At 51.5% G+C, this 18,092-nt stretch overlaps 1 protein-coding gene across 1 annotated transcript in view; it reads right to left on the bottom strand.

Moving 5' to 3' along the window:
- The window catches only part of MYO7B (myosin VIIB), a 97,736-nt gene that overhangs the window by 21,526 nt on the left and 58,118 nt on the right, over window positions 1-18,092 (bottom strand). The window contains exons 16-26 of the mRNA XM_040227868.1: window positions 17,871-18,008; window positions 15,902-16,054; window positions 15,242-15,340; window positions 13,176-13,270; window positions 9,295-9,379; window positions 7,697-7,915; window positions 6,456-6,626; window positions 5,445-5,645; window positions 5,144-5,311; window positions 1,347-1,424; window positions 1,075-1,202 (exon numbers count right to left, since the gene is read on the bottom strand). Of these exons, the coding sequence (XP_040083802.1) occupies window positions 1,075-1,202; window positions 1,347-1,424; window positions 5,144-5,311; window positions 5,445-5,645; window positions 6,456-6,626; window positions 7,697-7,915; window positions 9,295-9,379; window positions 13,176-13,270; window positions 15,242-15,340; window positions 15,902-16,054; window positions 17,871-18,008 (1,535 nt within the window). The remainder of the gene's footprint in view (window positions 1-1,074; window positions 1,203-1,346; window positions 1,425-5,143; window positions 5,312-5,444; window positions 5,646-6,455; window positions 6,627-7,696; window positions 7,916-9,294; window positions 9,380-13,175; window positions 13,271-15,241; window positions 15,341-15,901; window positions 16,055-17,870; window positions 18,009-18,092) is intronic.

Below are 18,092 nucleotides of genomic sequence, written 5' to 3'. Positions count from 1 at the left end.
ATCCACCCAAACTAATTGCCTCCCAAAATGAAAAGTCTTTGAAGGAATGTAACAGATTCTAGAGTCTTCAAACATATCATCCCCAAATGTCTAAGATAACAACCCAAAAGTACTAGGCTACTGAGAAAATAATAGTCAAGTATCAGACATATGAGGAGACAGGAAAACATGACTATTCTCAAGAGAAAAGGCAGTCAATGGAAACTGACCCCAAGATGAACCAAATATTGATTTATCAGGAAAGGTTTTAAAATTACCATGACTATGATCAAAGATATAAAGGACATTATGCTCATAGTGAATGAACAAACAAGAAATCTTGGCAAAACAGAAACTATTTTTTAAAAAAGAGAGTCAAGTGCAAACTCCAGAATTGAAAAATATAACATTTGAAATTTTAAAAAATATTGGATGGGTGTAATAGCAGACTGGGGAAGACGAAAGAAAAACCAGTTAATATGAAGACAGATTAATAGAAAATATCTAACCTAAAGAACAGAAGGGGAAAAAAGAAAGCACAGATGAACAGACCCTTTGGGATGTGACAGGCAATATAAAAGTCTTCTACAGATTTAATTAGAGTTCAAAGGAAAAGAGAGAGAGAGCGAAGGAGAAAGAAGCATTTGAAAAAAATAATGCCTCAAAATCCTTGAATTTGGTTAAAAATATTAATAATAACTTAAAATATGTGAACCCCTAAAATACAGTGGTCTGTCCTTGTAAGCAGTATACATAGTTCTTAAAATTTGTATAAAAACACAATTTCTGTAAAGCAAATTGTATATAAAGCAAAACACATAGAACAAATGAGGAACTTGCCCATTTACAGGGTCTTGCAGTAAAGCTGGTTATAAGATGAATCAACAACCCATGATGAGTTTGTCTTCCTAAAACTGGGTTTTACCCAGGGGTTTTAATGCAGAGCATTAGAGAACCCCTGGTGGTTATACTATCTGCTGTCCTGAGAGCCAGCCTGCAGGCTCCAGGGTGGGGAGCAGGTGAGGGATGGGGCCCAGGGCTGAGAGCTAGTGAGGGGCTGTGTTCTCAGGGGGCGTGATGGGAGTGGGGACTGACCTGAGGTCGGGACGCAAGATGGCATAGCCCACAATGAACTGCACCTTCTCCAGGTTGGACATGGGTCGATCTGAGAGAGGGGTGTCCTCTTCAAATGCCTCTTCTCCAATATTCAGCTGGCTGGCCACCTTGAAACCCAAAGGTAGCAGTCAGGACAACCAAGATTGCTTCCATTTGCAAAGAAGGAAACTGGGTGAAAGCTTGGAACGCTGCAGCCGGCCAGTGGGCAGCAGAGCTGGGAGCAAGCCTGGGTCCCCTGGTTCTGGGCTTACCTGGCCTGTAACCCAGGAGGACCGCTTCAGCTTCATGGAGGAGATGTCCTTGGTCCCTCTGTCCCTGCGGCTGAGCCTCTGTGGAGGGAGATGGCTCCTGAGGGAAGGTGAAGCCTGGGCAGCACCTCCAAATCTAACCCAAGACCCGCCTGGGTGGGGCTCATCTCTAGCTCCCGAGCCTTTTCCCAGCCTGACTCATAAAGCAGTGTGCACTCCCTCATCTCCACCAAGCCATGCAACACTGACAGGTGTGCACCGCCATCCTCACTGCTGGGCGAAGAAACAGGCGAGAGAATGCAAGAAACTGGACAGAAGCCTCTCGGCCAGACGTTGGTCCTCCGGGAGGGCTCAGGACTGCTCTGATTCCAAAGTCTAGACCTCTCACCAGCCGAGTGGGCTGGGCCTGAACCCAGGCACCCAGGACAGCCACAGGCTACAGTCATTCTCTGTGACAATGTGGTGGATGAACCGGAATACACTGTCCACTGCAAGCTCAGAGTTTTGCTAGAGACTCAGAAGACTAGACTTTGGGGCCCGGGCCCACTCCCAGCCATCAGGATCTGATGGTCTCCGTAGGCAGGGGTCACAGCCTGTCCTGATGGTGTCCTGAGAAGTTCCTGCCCAAATCAGAGCTCAGTGTGGGACTGGGCTTGGGCTGGGATGAGCCAGGTCTGGGGCTGGGCACGGGCTTCTGTGTGTGTGTGCTGTGTGGTCAGCTGCTCAGCTGTGTCCAGCTCTTTGCAGTCCCATGGACTATATAGCTTGCCAAGCCTGTCTGTTCATGGAATTTTCCAGGCAAGAATACTGGAGGGGGTGTCATTTCCTCTCTAGGGGATCCTCTCGACCCAGGGGTCGAACCCCTGCCTCTTGCATCTCCTGCACTGGCAGGCAGGTTCGTTGCCACTAACGCCACCTGGGAAGTGGGCAGTGGCTTCCGGCTGGGCTAAAACTGGTTTGCCACACAGGGACCAAATTGAAAATACGTTAGCTGGTGAGTGAGAGTGGGCAGGGCTCACTAAGCCCCCTGCCCCTCCTTGGGGGCACACACACTTAATAAGCGCGCAAGAAGGAGCACTGGAGATCTGTCTCTGTGCTCACCTTCCAGAGGTGCCAGCGGCTCAACCACCTCTCGATGTCCCCTCCCTGAGTGGTGGCCAGCCTCCAAGGTGACCGTCAGGGACCCTTGCTTTCTGACATCCTCACCCACGATGGCACACAGGCAATGAAGCCTCCTTCGTGCTTTCTCTCTTAAGTCACTCGTCATGGAGGAAGCAAATTGTGAAAACACTCAGGCAGCCCGGTGAAGAGGCCAGGGTGGCCAGAGCAGAGGTCTCCCACCAGCAGCTGTTTGAGGGAGCCATTCGGAGGCAGATCTTGTGGCCCCGGTCAAGCTTTAAATGACAGTTTGGCGGCAACTTCGTTAGAGACCTGGAGCCCGAACTAACGAACTAAGCCACTCCTGATCCTCAAAAACTGTCTGAGATAATGAACGTGGGCTGTCTGACGCCATCAGATTTAGGGGTTCATTTGTTGCACAGCAACAGATGACATTACACTAGGCAGAGTCCACGTTTCTAGAGGCCAGGGAGTCAGGGCTTGAGCTTGGGCAACTTCCATGCAACCTCTGGACCAGATTTGACCATGTGACCCCAGGCTGCAGACCCGCTTAGATGTCTGTGCAGTTTCTCTGCTATCTGAGCACCTGATGTTTGGGGGCTTGTGACATTTCAGTTTATAATAAGAAATAGATATTTGGTCTTTGTCCCCATTGCTGGCACAGAACTCCTAAAACCCTTGGAATCGCCTGTGATAAAGATGTCTTTTTATGTTAATGAGGTGACTTTTAGAAAGCACCTAAGGATGGGGTCAAAGCTTTGGTTTTTCCAGTGGTCATGTATGGATGTGAGAGTTGAACGGTGAAGAAAGCTGAGCACTATAGAATTGATGCTTTTGGTGTTGGAGAAGACTCTTGAGAGTCCCTTGGACTGCAAGGAGATCCAACCAGTCCATCCTAAAGGAGATCAGTCCTGGGTTTTCATTGGAAGGACTGATGCTGAAGCTGAAACTCCAATACTTTGGCCATCTGATGCGAAGAACTGGCTCATTTGAAAAGACCCTGATGCTGGGAAAGATTGAAGGCAGGAGGAGAAGGGGACGGCAGAGGCTGAGATGGTTGGATGGCATCACCAACTCGATGGACATGAGTCTGAGTAAGCTCCAGGAGTTGGTGATGGACAGGGAGGCCTGGCGTGCTGTGATTCATGGGGTTGGAAAGAGTCAGACATGACTGAGATACTGAACTGACTGAACTGAAGGACAGGGGCTGGTGGCTAGTGGTCAAGGGGAGGGGGGAAAGGCATGAAACTGAGCTCAGCTGGCTCAATGGCCAGTGATTTATTCGATCATATCAATGAAGTGAGGCCTCTGTAAAGACCCAAAAGGACAGGGGTCAGAGAGTTTCCAGGCTGGTGAACACCTGGAGATTTGGGGAGAGTGGTACCGGGAGAGGGCAGGCAAGTTTCTTAATCTTTTTCATATCTTGCCCTGTGCATTTCATACCTTGCCTCTTTCATCTGGCTGTAGTGACTTGTATCCTTTATAATAAACCAGTAGGCTAGTAAGTAAAATGTTACTCTGAATTCTCTGAGCTGCAAATTAATCAAACCCAAGGAGGAGGTGTGAGAATGTCTGATTCAAGCCAGGTAGTCAGCAAATAAAGACCAATCTGGACTGGCATTAAAGTGGAGGTAATCTAGAAGGACCGGGCCCTTCATCTGTGATATTGGACACTATCTCCAGGCAGATAGTATCCAAACTGAGTTGAATTTTAGGACACCCAGCTGGTGCTGAGAAGTTTTCGTAGAAAAGACCCATATACATTGGCACTGGTGTCAGAATTACAGGCTGTTGTGGGGCTCCTGTTGCTGGTGGCCCAAGTGCTGTCACTGCTGGGTCATTCCTTTGAACTATTCTTGGTTAATTCCACTGAGATGACATCATGAAACTGAGGCCCGAGGAAGGGCTTCTGACCAAAAATGGATGTAACAGCCTTTCATCAGAGGGCAGGGTAGAAAACGGGTAAAGAACTAGGTCTTTGAATTCAGCGGAGTGGATTCAAAGCCCAGCTGTGTAACATGTATTCACTGTGATTTGGGGGCAAGCCGCTTAACTTCTCAGTTTCTTTAGCTGCAATAAATTTAATAATCCTACTTTGTAGAGATGGCTCCTCTGGAAATTAACTGAAGAGAAGCAGCTGGCATATAGCATGCTGACAGTCGGTAACAACATTTGTTGTTATTATTACTGGTCTATGCATTTGAACCCTGAAGGGCTTCCCTGGGGGGTCAGACAGTAAAGAATCTGCCTGCAATGCAGGAGACCTGGGTTCGATCCCTGAGTTGGGAAGATCCCCTGGGGAAGGGAATGCTTATCCACTCCAGTATTCTTACCTGGAGAATCCCATGGACAGAGGAACCTGACAGGCTACAGTCCATGGGGTCTCAAGGGGTCAGACACAGCTGAGTGACTAAGTACCAAGTCTGACTAAGTCAAACCCAGTGTTCAGCACCTGAAGGACCTTCTCCAATAATGACTGTATAATTCACAAAGTCCTGGATATAATGCCTGACTCATGAGTTCCCGAGTGCAATTCAAGACTGAAAACCCTAGGGATCTATAGGTCCTGTGGGTGATGCTCACTCCACACTGTGCCTCCCCTTTCTGGTCCAGCTTCTCCAGGCCCTGGGCCTGGGGGCACCGGGAGGGCATCTCCCCTTGGCACTGCCCTCATGGCGCACCTGTGCTGATCTGCTGTGTTGTGGAGGCTGGGTGCTGCTGTCCTTGCCCAGGGCATCGTGGATCTGCCGCATCACTGAGCCTCCACGCAGGGTGTTCCTGGTGAAGAGCACTGGCTCTGGAAGGTCGCCCATGAACCTCAGGATGATGCTCCATACAGCCAGGGCAGCCTGGGAAAATGGAGACAGAGCCCCCGCTTGGAACCAGCTGCATGCAGCATAGAGCCCATGGCATCCTGCCCCTTTCCTGTTCCCACGGAACCAGGGGGAGGCCTGAGCCACTAGGAAGCACGGGACCAGGCACCGAGCAGTCAGTGTCATCCTCGTGGTAGAGCAGAGGGTATCGGAGGGGCCGCCGGATGTGCGTGTGGCTGGCTGATTTCTGGAAGTAGGTCACGGCGAACTTGGGGAAGGTGTACTTGGCCAGGTCATCCTCAGGCTCTTCCATCATGGGGACCGTGTCTAGGTCAACCTCAGGCAGCTTCTGGGTCATCTCTTTCAGATCCTGGGACAGAGACAAGGGTCCACTCTCCTCTCAGATGTGATCTGCCAGTGTGCGCATCTTGGGGGCCAGGGAGCCCTAAGAAGGGCCTGCCTGGTTAGTGACAGGGTGCAGAATGACCCACTCCCCCTTGTGTTAGGGACAGCCCCCGCCCCCACCCTCAGTGCGTCCCTGGTGGGCTGCCAGGTGCTGGGTGGGCCTTGGTATGAGAGCCCCAGGTACCTGGCTGCTTGCCCTCGGAGCCCTCCGCCTGTAGACCTCGGCTCCCAGACACCCCCACTCCCTGCTGCCTCCTGCCTGCCTCCCTTAGGTGCCCTTCTGGGGAAGGTGTGCCCAGCTGCCCCCAGAGCACAGATGGTTTGTGGGTGGGTGGAGCTTGGGGGAGCGGGCACGAGCTCCTGGAGGGATGCAGTGAGAGTCGACAGGACAGCCCTGGAGCTGTCCTCTCTGCCCAGTCTCCTGCTCTGCTCCCCACCCCCAGTCCCGCAGGTCCCATTCTGCAGAGCAGCACCCAATGAGATGCTCTGTGACGGCGGCCAAATACGGGTGGGAAACACTGCCCAGCTGAAAGCTCAAAAACATTTGCACAGTAAAGGCTCTAGGAAGACTTGTAGCTAAGACACCTCCTTAACTTAAAAGGGGCTGACCACAGAGACCTTGGCTCCTCTTTTCTCTGCATCTTTACCCACGACCACAGAACTCACTCCCCGAGCCAGGTCGTGCCTTTTCAGTAAAGCCTAGAGGTTGGCTGAAGGCTGGGACTGGGCAGGCACCCCACAGGATCCCACGCTGGGCTGGCAGGGCCCATCTTACCTCAATGTGCGGTGTGGCCGGGCCATCCTGCCCACCAGTCAGGGAAGGCAGGAAGCCAAACACCTGCTCCACCATCTCTGTGTCGGTGATGGTGTTGTAGATGGACTTACGCTTCCTTTTGGGTACAGCGCTTGGGCTCTTCTGCTCTTCAGCTGGGATGACCAGAGGCACCTGCACAGATACCCCGTGGGGCCGCAGTTGCCACCAGCCCAGCTGTGGCAAGCCCCTCACGAAGCTGAATAAACCTTCTGCTGCCGTATTTGTCAAAATCAATATCCCTTTAAAACCCTAGGTTTCAATAGCTAGAGGGACTGGAGATCCACCAGCCTGGGCTTTCTGTTTCAGAGAAGAGGTAAAGAAGGGAGATGCTTGCTTGTCCCCACATGGGACCACACCAAAGCCCACAGATTTCCAGAAGCTAGCTGCAAAACCCACTCAGGCCCACATGGTCCCTTCACTAAAAGCAAAGAGGCTCCGCTGGGAGAGGGCCCTGGCCCGCCCGATCTGTTGCTCATCCGGGGCCCTGTAGGTGTGGGAGCATCTGCTGATGTGTCTGAGGCTCTGCACTCTTTCTCGCTCTGGCCACTGCACCAGTACTGTGCTCAAGGGACCTGTATTATCTATGGAGCAGGAGAGAATGTCACCCTAGCCACCTTCTTTATCACCATTGCCAATGAGTGAGTTCTGAGGAGTGAGACTGAGTCTTGGGTCCTCTCTGGATGGAGGGAATGGGACCACCCAGGGGTGAAATTTCACAGTGCAGGGATACACATCTCAGTGACATTTGTTTGCCCCCCTGCCCTCCCGTCTCTCCTGCCCAGACTCTCTTGAAGGCTACTTTTGGTATTTCTCTACCCTAAGCTATCAGACCTGCCCAGGAACCAGGCACTCCACCCTCCTCCATGGAACTGTGGCCTCCCATAGCTCAGCTGACCCTGGTTTCCTGAGCCTTCCTGGGACTGATCAGTGCTTCTGAGAAATCATCCCCAAAGCTAAAGGAAGGGGACCAAAGGACTTGAGTTCCAGGTTCCAGGTATAAGACGGAGATAATCCATCTCCCAAGCTGCACCCTCAGCGCCCAGGGTATGAGCGGGGTGTGCCCACTACACTAGTAACTTTGGACCCAGAGGGGGTCAGGAGTGTCTGATGACGCTCTTATGTTGCTGCCCACTCCTTCTGCCTGCCCTCCCTCATCTGGGCCCAGCCATGCCCACCTGCCCAAGAGGGCAGTGACCACCTACATTGGCTTTCTGCTGCCGGAAGTTCCGTCGAGCAGCCATGCCCCTGGCATGTGCCTGGATGACCAGCACAGCCCTCCTCTTGGCCTGGACTTGTTGGCGCACCAGGTAGCCTCTGCAGAGGGCCTGCAGCTTGACCATCCTCTGCCGCAGAGCCTGGTACTGCTTTGCCAGCTGATGGCTCCGGGCAATGGCCTGCAGACGCTCAAAACCCAGGAGGATCTGTGGAGGGAAGAAGGGTGTACACCCTCAGAGGGGCCTGGGACTGACAGGGCACAGAGCAGAGAAAGGCTTCCTGAGGGGACAGAGAGCGAGAGGCAAGGTGTTCTCACAAATTAGCTTTACAGTTACGTGCTTTTTGGCAAAGTGCTGGTGCTAAAGTTTTGCACACCTGTGAGCACAAGCAGATTAAGTGACTTATACTTGTAAAGCAGTTAGAGCCTGGCATGAAATTGGTGCTAAAGAAGTACTTTCACATGGCATAAATGATAGAATGGTCTTCTGATGGCTGCTGCTACTGCTAAGTCACTTCAGTTGTATCCGACTCTTAGCAACCCTATGGACTGCAGCCCACCAGGCTCCCACTGGAGTACTGGAGTGGGTTGCCATTGCCTTCTCCCTTCTGATGCCTAGTGACAGAGACCTGGGCTGGAAGTCACGTGGGTGGCAGGATTGCAGAGGTCCTGCTTTTCACACCTGCAGCCAAGTACAGTCAGCTCGTGTGGGGCTGTAACCTGGCGGAGGCCTTTGGCCTGCTCCATCAAGCAACTCCCTCACAAGGAGCTTGAAAATAAAAAGGAAATAATAAACTATGAGTACCCACTTCTATGCTGCAAACACTCTCTGGGCCACAGAGGTCTCTGAGCCTCTGGGCCGACTTCTATTGGCTTTTCAAAGACCAACCCTGGTGCGTGCTGTCTGTGTGGTGTCATGCTTCATTTTACAACCATCAGGTCACACAGACCTGCATCTCAGCTCCAGCTCTGCTGCTTACTCACAAACAAATGCTCTTGGGAAAGTGACTTAATTTCTTTATGTCTCAGATCCATGACATATAGTGTCAGTTTAATAATAAATAAAACGACGCACATAGAGCAACAGGCCCCATGTAGCCTTTCCATCTGCGTGTTCCAGCCACAGTCAAGGCCATTACCAAGGCAAGCAGTCAAGGAGGCCCAGCAGGCGTGTTAAAGGTGCCTCTGGTTTGTTTGCTTAGCAGACGCTCATTAGCAGTGCCTGTGGTCAAGGAAAAAATTTGGAAGAAGTGTTTGAAACAGAGACTAATCCATCCATTAACTTCTATGGCTGCCTGAAAATTGGGGGGAAAAAAACAGCCACCATCTCATTTCAGAGCAGGACATCTCATTCTAGCTCTGGAGATGCCTCAGATCCTGCAGGAGAACACTTGAGGCCCGCAAACATGTGGCCTGACACCCCTAAGAGTGTGGGGTGCTGAGGTGTGTGACTGCCGATGCTCCTTGCCCCCAGCACGCAGTCATAAACAAATGTCTCATACTCACAAACAAATGTCGATGTTGGTTTCTAACTAGACAGGTGTCCCCTGCCCCTGCAGGCTCCACCTCCCACATGAGTTCTCTTACCAGTTTGAAGTTCCGCTGGCTGTAGTGGCCTCTCCACCAGGCCTGGAGGGTCACAGCTGCCCGCCTCTGCCTTAGGAACTCCTTCCTAGAAGGGAAAATCCAAGTCAGTGGTAACAACCACAGGCATTTCAAAAGCCTCAGGTGCAGGGGATGGGGAGGGGACTGATTCTGAAGGGAAGAGAGAAAACAAAATTCAGGTAAAAATGAATACACATGGTATTTCTTTTCCAGAAGACTTTATAGGCTGAAAGACAGGTTAGGGACAAAAAACCTACTGCCAACAAATAAATCTGTGAGTGAGGACAGTCTAGTTTCTGTTATTTATTTATTAAATTTATCTTATATCTTTTATTTATTTATTTTTGCCATGCTAAGCAACATGTGGGATCTTAGTTCCCTGACTAGGGATCATACCTGTGCCCCCTGCAGTGGCAGTGTGGAGCTCTAACCCCTGGACTGCCAGGGAATTCCAGAGGACAGTCCAGTTTTTAGAATGAGGAGGAATAATTTCCTCATTAACCCCAAAGATCTATGAAGGTATAAAATCGGTTTCCAACTTTTTATTCCTTGCCCCCTCCTCTGGCCACTAGCCCAGGAGTCTACTGAAATCAGGTCAGAAATCTTAGTACCAGAGCTCCTCTCTGGGGACAGGTCAAAAGCAGAGGGCAGCACCCAGGTGCTGGCAGCCTGGCAAGTGCCATCTAACTGCTCCCTCCACAGGGAGGAAGCGCAAGTGCTAAGTCACTTCAGTCGTGTCTGACTCTGTGCCACCCTATGGACTGGGGCCTGCCAGGCTCCTCTCTCCATGGTTTCCCCCAGGCAAGAAAACTGGAGTGGGTTGCCATGCCTTCCTCCAACAGAGAGAGAAGTGGGCTGAAAAAGGAGGGGTGATCTGAAACCTGGCTTCTGGAGAGTCAGAGGTGCATATGGTTGTATCTTTCTTCCCACACTTAACTTCTAATAATTTTTCAGGGTATTTTCTTAGGTTTAGAACAGTAGATTTTGATCATATTAAAAATCACCCTCGGGGAGTAGGGGCAGGGGGATTTAGATGAATGTGATCAAAATGTGTAAACTTCCAGTTATAACTAAGCGCTGGGGATGAAATGCATGTGGTGAGCAGAGTAAACGCTGCTCTAAGGAACACATGAGAGTTGTTAGAGCAAATCCAAGAAGGGTTCTCATCAAAAGGAAAAAAAGTTCTTTTGTTTCTGTATCTATATGAGAAGATGGATATAATAATAACTCTGGTGGCCCAGTGGTAAAGAATCCGCCTGCCAATGCAGGAGACGTGGGTTCAGTCTCTGGGTTGGAAAGATCCCCTGGAGAAGAAATGGCAACCCACTCCAGGATTCTTGCCTGGAAAATCCCATAGACAGAGGAACCTGGTAATCCATGGGGTTGTAAAAGAGTTGGACGTGACGTAGTGACTAAACAACAACAATCTTACTGTGGTAACTGTTTCATGATATAAGTCAAATCATTATGTCGTTCAGTTGCTCAGTCATGTCTGACTCTTTGCGACCCCATGGACTGCAGCACTCCAGGCCTCCCTATTATGTGGTACACCTTAAACTTATATAGTATTGTATGTTAATTATACCTTAATAAAACTGGGAGACAAAAACAAACAAACAAAAAAACAGGAAAAAAATCTTCTGGAGAACTTCAATATTTATTGATGTCTGGGTGCCGCCCAGTCCAATTAAGTCAGAATCTTTGTTGATGGGCAAAGAATATATGTCTGCACATATGATATTTTTAATGCATGTACACACACACTTACATGATGATGCTAATATAAGGCCAAAGTAAACAACCGAATAGTCTAAAGGAAATTTTGTCTCTTTTCTAAGGTACCAGTGGTCCTCAGCTGGGGGTGATTCTGCTCCCCAGGCACATTTGGCAGTGTCTAGACACATTTTTGGTTGCCATGACTGGGGCGTTGTGGAGGAGGATGCTACTGGCATCTTAGTAAGTAGAGTTTAGATGCTGCTAAACATCCCACAGTGCCCAGGATAGCCGTCTCTAACGAAAAGTTATCCAAGCAAAAGGTCAATAGTGGGACTTCCCGGGGGTTCCAGTGGTTAAGAATCCACCTTGCAATGCAGGGGACACCAATCCAATCCCTGGTTTGGGAAGATTCCACGTGCTGAGGGGCAACTATGCCCATGCGCCACAACTCCTGAGGCTGCGTTCTGGAGCCGGCACACCACAGCTATTGACGCTCACGCAGCCTAGGGCCCGTGTTCCACAAGAGAAGCCAGTGCGATGAGAAGCCTGTAGACCGCAACCAGAGAGTAGCCCCTGCTCACCACAACTAGAGAAAGTGCGTGTGTGGCAATGAAGATCCAGCACAGCCAAGAACAAGTAGATAAATAAAATAAATATCAATAGTATTGAAGTTGAAAACCCTGATTTCTATTTCTATCTTTTGAAAAAAAGTTCTTGTCCAATTGCATTGGCCAGAAGAGCAATAACACTGCACTTATCAATAGTGATTACTTCTGGGTAGATGGAGTAAATGTACTTTCCCTTACCTCTCCTGCTAACGATGACTAAAAACCCTTAGACATTATACATGAAACAAATATGAAGAAGACCCTGAAAGATGGAGGATGAGAAGGAAGACAAGCTAAGGATCTCAGACAGTGGTAACTTCTCTGAGCTCCTTTTTGTCTCATGAACCCCAGACTAGGAGCTAAAGAAGTAGAAAATCCAGAAATGACTATGGGAACAGACCAAAAACACCCCAAGAAAAGCCTTCTCTCTCCAGTAAAAAGACCAGAAAAGGGACAGTTTAGCAAGACACAAAACTTTTAGATGATAACCAGTCTACTGCAGTGAAACACCATTTAAACAACTGTGGTTCTCACCCCCAGTCACACCAGAAAATGCCCAGTGGAAAGCCTGGATTGCCACCCTCACCTGTATTTTGTCAGAGAAGGCTGAGCAGGAAGTCCTCCTTGATGGGCAGTAGTGAGGCCATCCTCCACAATGTCACTGGAGACCCCTGGGGACTCCTGCACCTGCATGGCCTTCCAAGCCACACTGCCCTGCGTCATGACCCTTCTTACAGGTGCCCTCAGCCACTTTCTCCTATTTTTGTCCTGTTTGGGTTTCCAGGCCTTCCTGTGGTTGGTAACAGGCCGGTGGGACAGCAGGGAACACCATCATGGTATCTGCAGAGTCCTCTGAACATGGTGAGGGTCCCCTGGAGAGGGGATAGGCTACCCACCCTCTCCAGTATTCTTGGGCTTCCCTGTGGCTCAGCTGGTAAAGAATCTGTCTGCAATGTGGGAGACCTGGGTTTGATCCCTGGGTTGGGAAGATCCCCTGGAGAAGGGAACGGCTACCCACTCCAGTATTCTGGCCTGGAGAATTGCATGGACTGTATAGTCCATGGGGTCGCAAAAAGTGGGACACGACTGAGCAACTTTCACTTTCACTGGACATGGTGAGGGTAAGGGAGGCAGTAATATGGCTGATTTGCTGAACCTGGGCTGAAATTCACATGTTACGTATTTACTGACCAGGGAACTGAGTCAAAGATGGTTCTTTTCTTCCCTCCAAAACCCACCACCTCATAAACCCAAATCCATATGTTTTCTAAGATAATTGAAGTAGAGTCAAAACACAGTCGAGACCACACTGGTAGATTCTGCCCTTCACCCCTAACATTCAAACCGTGTATTAGCAATTCTCTGCCTGCACAGACGGCAGTGTCCCTGGCCAGCACGTTGCAAAAGCTCTTCTGCCTCAGTCACCCCCGCAGAGAGACCAGAGGGAACACGTGACCCTGGTTTAAGGGGTACAGGCCTGCCCAGGGGACAGGGCATGTGGGTCTGTGGGTGGGGAGGGGCTTGGGGAAGGGCCTGCACCTGTGTTTGTAGCCCCGCAGGACTCTCTGGATTCTGATGGCAGCCTCGTCCAGGGCCTGGCTCCTCTGTACCTCCAACAGGGTGTCCTGGTTTTCCTGGAACAGAAGAGTTCTCATCGCATAACTGCCCTGCCTCACCCCCAAGCCCCTACCTGAAGCCAGGGCTCTGTCTCCAGAAGTCAGGAACTCTCAGACTCTTCCCGGGAGAAGCGGGCAGGGGTTGAAAGACCTGCTCTTAAGCTGCCACCTGTGGCTCTGAGCCCAGAGCCGCAGCCCAGCCCCTCAAGCCAAGAACTTCCCATTTTAGCTCTTTCTTCTTGTTAATTCAATCTGGAAATTTTCATTTCTGCTCCGGAGAACCCAAGAGGGGGGCAAAAACTGTCCCCGAAGCTGTATTTTATTTCCTAAAAATCATGTGAAACACACATTCAGCTGTAATACAGATGCATGCTTGTTTCAATATTAACATTTCCCCAGGCTTTGCAGAGAATTCACAGTGTGAGGTGACGGACTGTATTCATCCCTGAGTGGTGACATTCCCAGAGCCCCTTGATGCTCCTTCTGGATCCCAGGTCCAGAAGGAAGGGACTGTCTTTGCAGAGCAGAGAGCAGCATGGGCCTTTGGCAAGTGACGAGCAGAAGCCACGGGCTTGGTGGCTCTTCCTGCCTTCATCAATCTCACAGCAAGTAGGTACTGGGACCCTTAGTATGTGTGTGTGCGGGTACTGGGGACACAGGGATGGACTGGACTCCTGGCTGTGGCCTCATGGAGCAGCCAGGGAGCAGGAGGAATGGAGGGGCGGGCAGTCTCCTCACCTCCTACCATGAACCCATGCTGGCCCTACCCTCCAAACCAGCAGTTCCCAACATTTTTGGCACCAGGGACTGGTTTCATGAAAAAGACAATTTTTTCATGGACTGGGTTTTTCATGGGCTGAGGGGTGAGGGGTGGTTTGGGGATGATTCACGTGCATTACATTTATTGTGCACTTTATTTCTATTATTATTGTTATTACATCACCTCCACCTCAGATCATCAAGCATTAGATTCCAGAGGTTGGGGACCCCTGCTCTAAACCACACCCTACCAGGTAGCACCCTGGGATTCCCCAGACCTCTTCCCTCTGTGGAGTCAGCTGCCCCAGCGGAGTCTGAAGCCCCTCTGCTTCTTTCCTTTTTAAGCCCCACAGTCCCAGCTCTAGCCTAACTAATGATGGATGACAATAGGCCCACTGGAGAGCTGGGGCTGGGAGGACAGACAAGGATTGGTGGGCAGGCTCCATGGGGTAAGAGGAGAGAGTGGAAACCTCAGCGAGGGGCAGTGGGGACGACGGGGTGTGGTGCCAGGTGGGCTGGCAGAGCCCTGACTCTGGTCCTGATCTTCTCTTGTTCTTCCTCGGCAAGCTGCTGACCTACCCAAGGTGTGTGTGTGGGCTAGGAAACAGTGACACTCTCTCCTTTAGACCCAACTCAAAATCCTGCAGGGCCCGAAGGCCAGCCTCAGGGGCTGGAGGCTGCCTCAGCTGTGACCTTGGGCCTCCCTGTAAGTTGATGGAGAGGGAGCTGGGAGGTAGGAGGTGGGAAGTGGTGCTGCTCGCCCGACCCTGCCAAGGATGAGCTGTCAAAGGGCAGGGTCCACACTGCCGCCTTCCCTGAAGCTCCGCCTCCCCAGGGAGGCAGGGGCGGGGCTTCCCCAGGACTGACTGCAGACTTCGCTTCGGCTCGGGCTCCCGCCCCAAAGACTGCTGGGGCGGCGGGGTCGGGGAGGGCGGGGGGGAGCGGGGGTCGGGGGGGACGGGGGGGAACAGTGGAAGACATCCCTCAGGTCCTTTTTGCTCTTGCTCGGTAGCTTGGAGGCAGCCCCTCTGTCTCCTTCCGTCTTGTCCTACACGAACTCTCCTAAGAAGCCGCCGGGCTTTCGCAGGCTGGGCTGGGCCCTTTCGGAGACTCGCTCCCTCCCTCTCCCCTAGCATGGCTTTCTACGACCAGGGCTCCTTGAGGGCAGGGCTAGGCATGGAGCAGGCACCCACGAGCACCAGACCAGCCACACAGGCTTCAGGCTCTCACCTTCAGGAAGATCTTGGTCTTGCCCATCTTCCATTCTTTATCTGTCCCCAGCCACCTTTCGGCGACGCACTGGGTCATTTGGCGACACTTGTTCCGGAGCTGCCAGGAGGAAACAGGAGTGGCTCGGTGGAATCACACAGGAGGCTGAGGTCCTTGCTCAGGGGCTTCTTAGGGAGCGGGGTCTTTCTGCTCCCACAGGGGTCACCGTCAGGGGCTGCTGGGCCAGGGCACACGCACCCGGCACCCTGGATCAAGGATGGGGTCCACAGGATTACGAGACCACGATGCTTCAAGGGCGTGGGGTCTCAGTGTGGCCCTTGGACGCGGGCAGTCCAGACCTTAGGATGGCTGAGTGTTTGGGGGAAGGATAGGACGGACTTCCTGCTCCCTGGCCACACATCACCTCTGTGACATTCTGCCCTAAAAGGGGGTATTTGCTTTAAACTTTGGTTGCTCCTGGAAGCAACATATTCAGCCTCTAACCTCCTCCAGAGAAGGGAAGTAGGAACAGGGGTCATTTCAAAGCTTCGGCCCCTGGGCATCAAGAAGGGGCCCTGAGTCCTCTTGGAACTGGGAGGTTGGGGGCGCCCAGAGGCGCCCGGCTTTCAGGATGCGCACGCCGCTTCTTGGGGCCTGCGGCCAGGCTGCGGGGACACAAACCTCTGTGCGCAGGGCACTGGGCAGCAGGATGCGGAACCTCTGTGAGAACTCCTCGAACGAGTAGCGGATGGGGAAGCCAGATTTGCGGATGTGCACGGTCTCCATCATCCCCGAGTAGCGCAGCTGCTGGATGCACAGCTCCCGGTCGAAGAGCTGCGGGCGCAGAGGCGAGGGGCTGATAGCACGGGCCGCCCCCCTCCCAACCACCCGCCACCACCTCTGCCGCTGTCCCCAGATGCAGGAGAACGAAACAAACACTTGGTTTCACGAAAATTCTATTCTGAAGAGAGATGTTTGGTTAAGTCGCTGAAAGTCCTGGAAGTGTTTCCAAGGAGATAAAAGTCCATCACATACAAACTGGGACATCCATAAGAAGAGCAAATATTTCCCTCATTTTCAGGATATGCAGAGTATGAGGAATAGAAACTTTTTTGCATATGCCACGTTTAAAATATTGTTAAATGCCCACAAATAGTGATCCCAAAGAACACGGTTTCCTCCTGACCTTGCCAGTGTTGGGGTGACCACAGCCCCTGGGGTCCTTCCGGCAGGGGCACCATTATGCCTCCCACTCTAGTGGAAGGAAGAAGTACACTCCCTACTTAGACTCAGAAAATACTGTAATCAATTTAGTCTCTGCATCCTCCAGAGATAGCTATTTGGAGAGGAGTTTGGTCACAGTGCTTTGCACAAGGGTATGGGGGCTCAGCCATGGCTGGCACCCTAGAGGAGCCCCCTCCACCTGGAACCAGGAGTGTCTGGGACTAAGTGCATGCCCTCCAATCTGGCAAGCCTACCAGCAGGCAGTCACCCACTTGGAAACAGGGAGGGCCACCGAGGCAACTGCTAATGGGGCCAAGGACCACCCAGCAGTTTTGGGCAACTACATTCCTTCCATTTGTCCAGTATTTCTGGTGGACCTGCTGTTTCTCCTTTAATCTTTACAACAGCTCTACTTGGATAGGGTACTTAGCTCCAATTTAAAGATGAGGTGTCTGAGCCTCAGAGACATATTCTTAAGTGGCAGAGCCAGAGTTCCAACCTTGAGCCTGCCTGGCCCCTCAGCCTGGGTTCCCCTATACCTGCACAGGAGCTGCCATCTCCCAGGGGTGTTTCAGCCAGGGGCACCCACAAGACCTGAGCATGACCCTCAGGCCCTCACCTGTGGCAGAGGGCCTTTGGGAGCACAGTTACTATCTGACATCTGTGCATTGTGATTTAAGGAAGAAGCATTTTGGATTTCCTGGGCCAGCCTGAAATTCGTATAATTTTATAGTTTCAAAAAAGGAATTTATTTAATGAAAAATTTTTTTCTCTTATAAGACTCTAAAAAAAAATCATTTTATCTCCTTTCAGGTGGCATCTTCCCATGTCTGGAAGCCTTTAAATTTGCAGTCTCTGGGTGGGATTCCCAAGCTGGAATCCCAGGGACTAGATAGGCAGCAGGCTCTCACCCAGCACCTAAGTAGATAAAGCCACTTTTCAAGGGTTTAATGGCCTCAGGTCTCGGTGACCAGTAGTTGGTGTCAGCCTCTAAAGTCACAGTACTGGTGGCTGCCCTTATGGAATGTGGCTTAATTATGCAGATATGGCGCGTGTGCCCCCCGCCCCCCCCCCACACATACAGAGTCATGGGCAACCCTTGCTGCTCCCTGCAGGCTGGCAGATCCAGAATTTATGGAAGAGAAAACTGAGGCTCAGAGAAGCAACACACTTTGGCCAACGGCAAGCAAATGGCAGTGTGGAGACAGTTGAGGTCTGGGAGAGCCAAAGCCTTGAAGGTCACCAACCTTCAAATGGTCTAGATTGGCCACCTTGCCTCAGTGTCCCCATCTGTAAAATGGGGGCAGATAGCTTCAAAGCTGCCGAGGCACTGGTGAAGGGAGTGACATGACTCCAGATGCCATCAGACTCATTCCCTTAGATACCTCCCCTCGTCCTGTGCAGGTCCCCAGACTCCCTTCATTACCAGTGGCTTCTTGTAGTCATTAGGTTTGATGCAGCGGATGAAGTAGGGCTGGCAGTTGGTCAGGATTTTCATCAGCTGGTCCAGAGACTGCTTGAACTGGCCAGCCAAGGTGGAGGGTCGCTTGCCGGAGTCTGCAGACTGTAGACAGACGCACAGGGCACAAGTGGCGCTCAGCCCAGGGCACAGCTGAGCCAGGGCACAGCTGAGCCAGGGCACAGCTGA

This window comes from Oryx dammah, unplaced genomic scaffold, assembly GCF_014754425.2.
Source record: "Oryx dammah isolate SB20612 unplaced genomic scaffold, SCBI_Odam_1.1 HiC_scaffold_27, whole genome shotgun sequence".
Taxonomy (NCBI): Eukaryota; Metazoa; Chordata; class Mammalia; order Artiodactyla; family Bovidae; genus Oryx; species Oryx dammah.
Note: the sequence above shows the minus strand (reverse complement) of the source record. Positions and strands in the feature narration are given on the sequence as shown.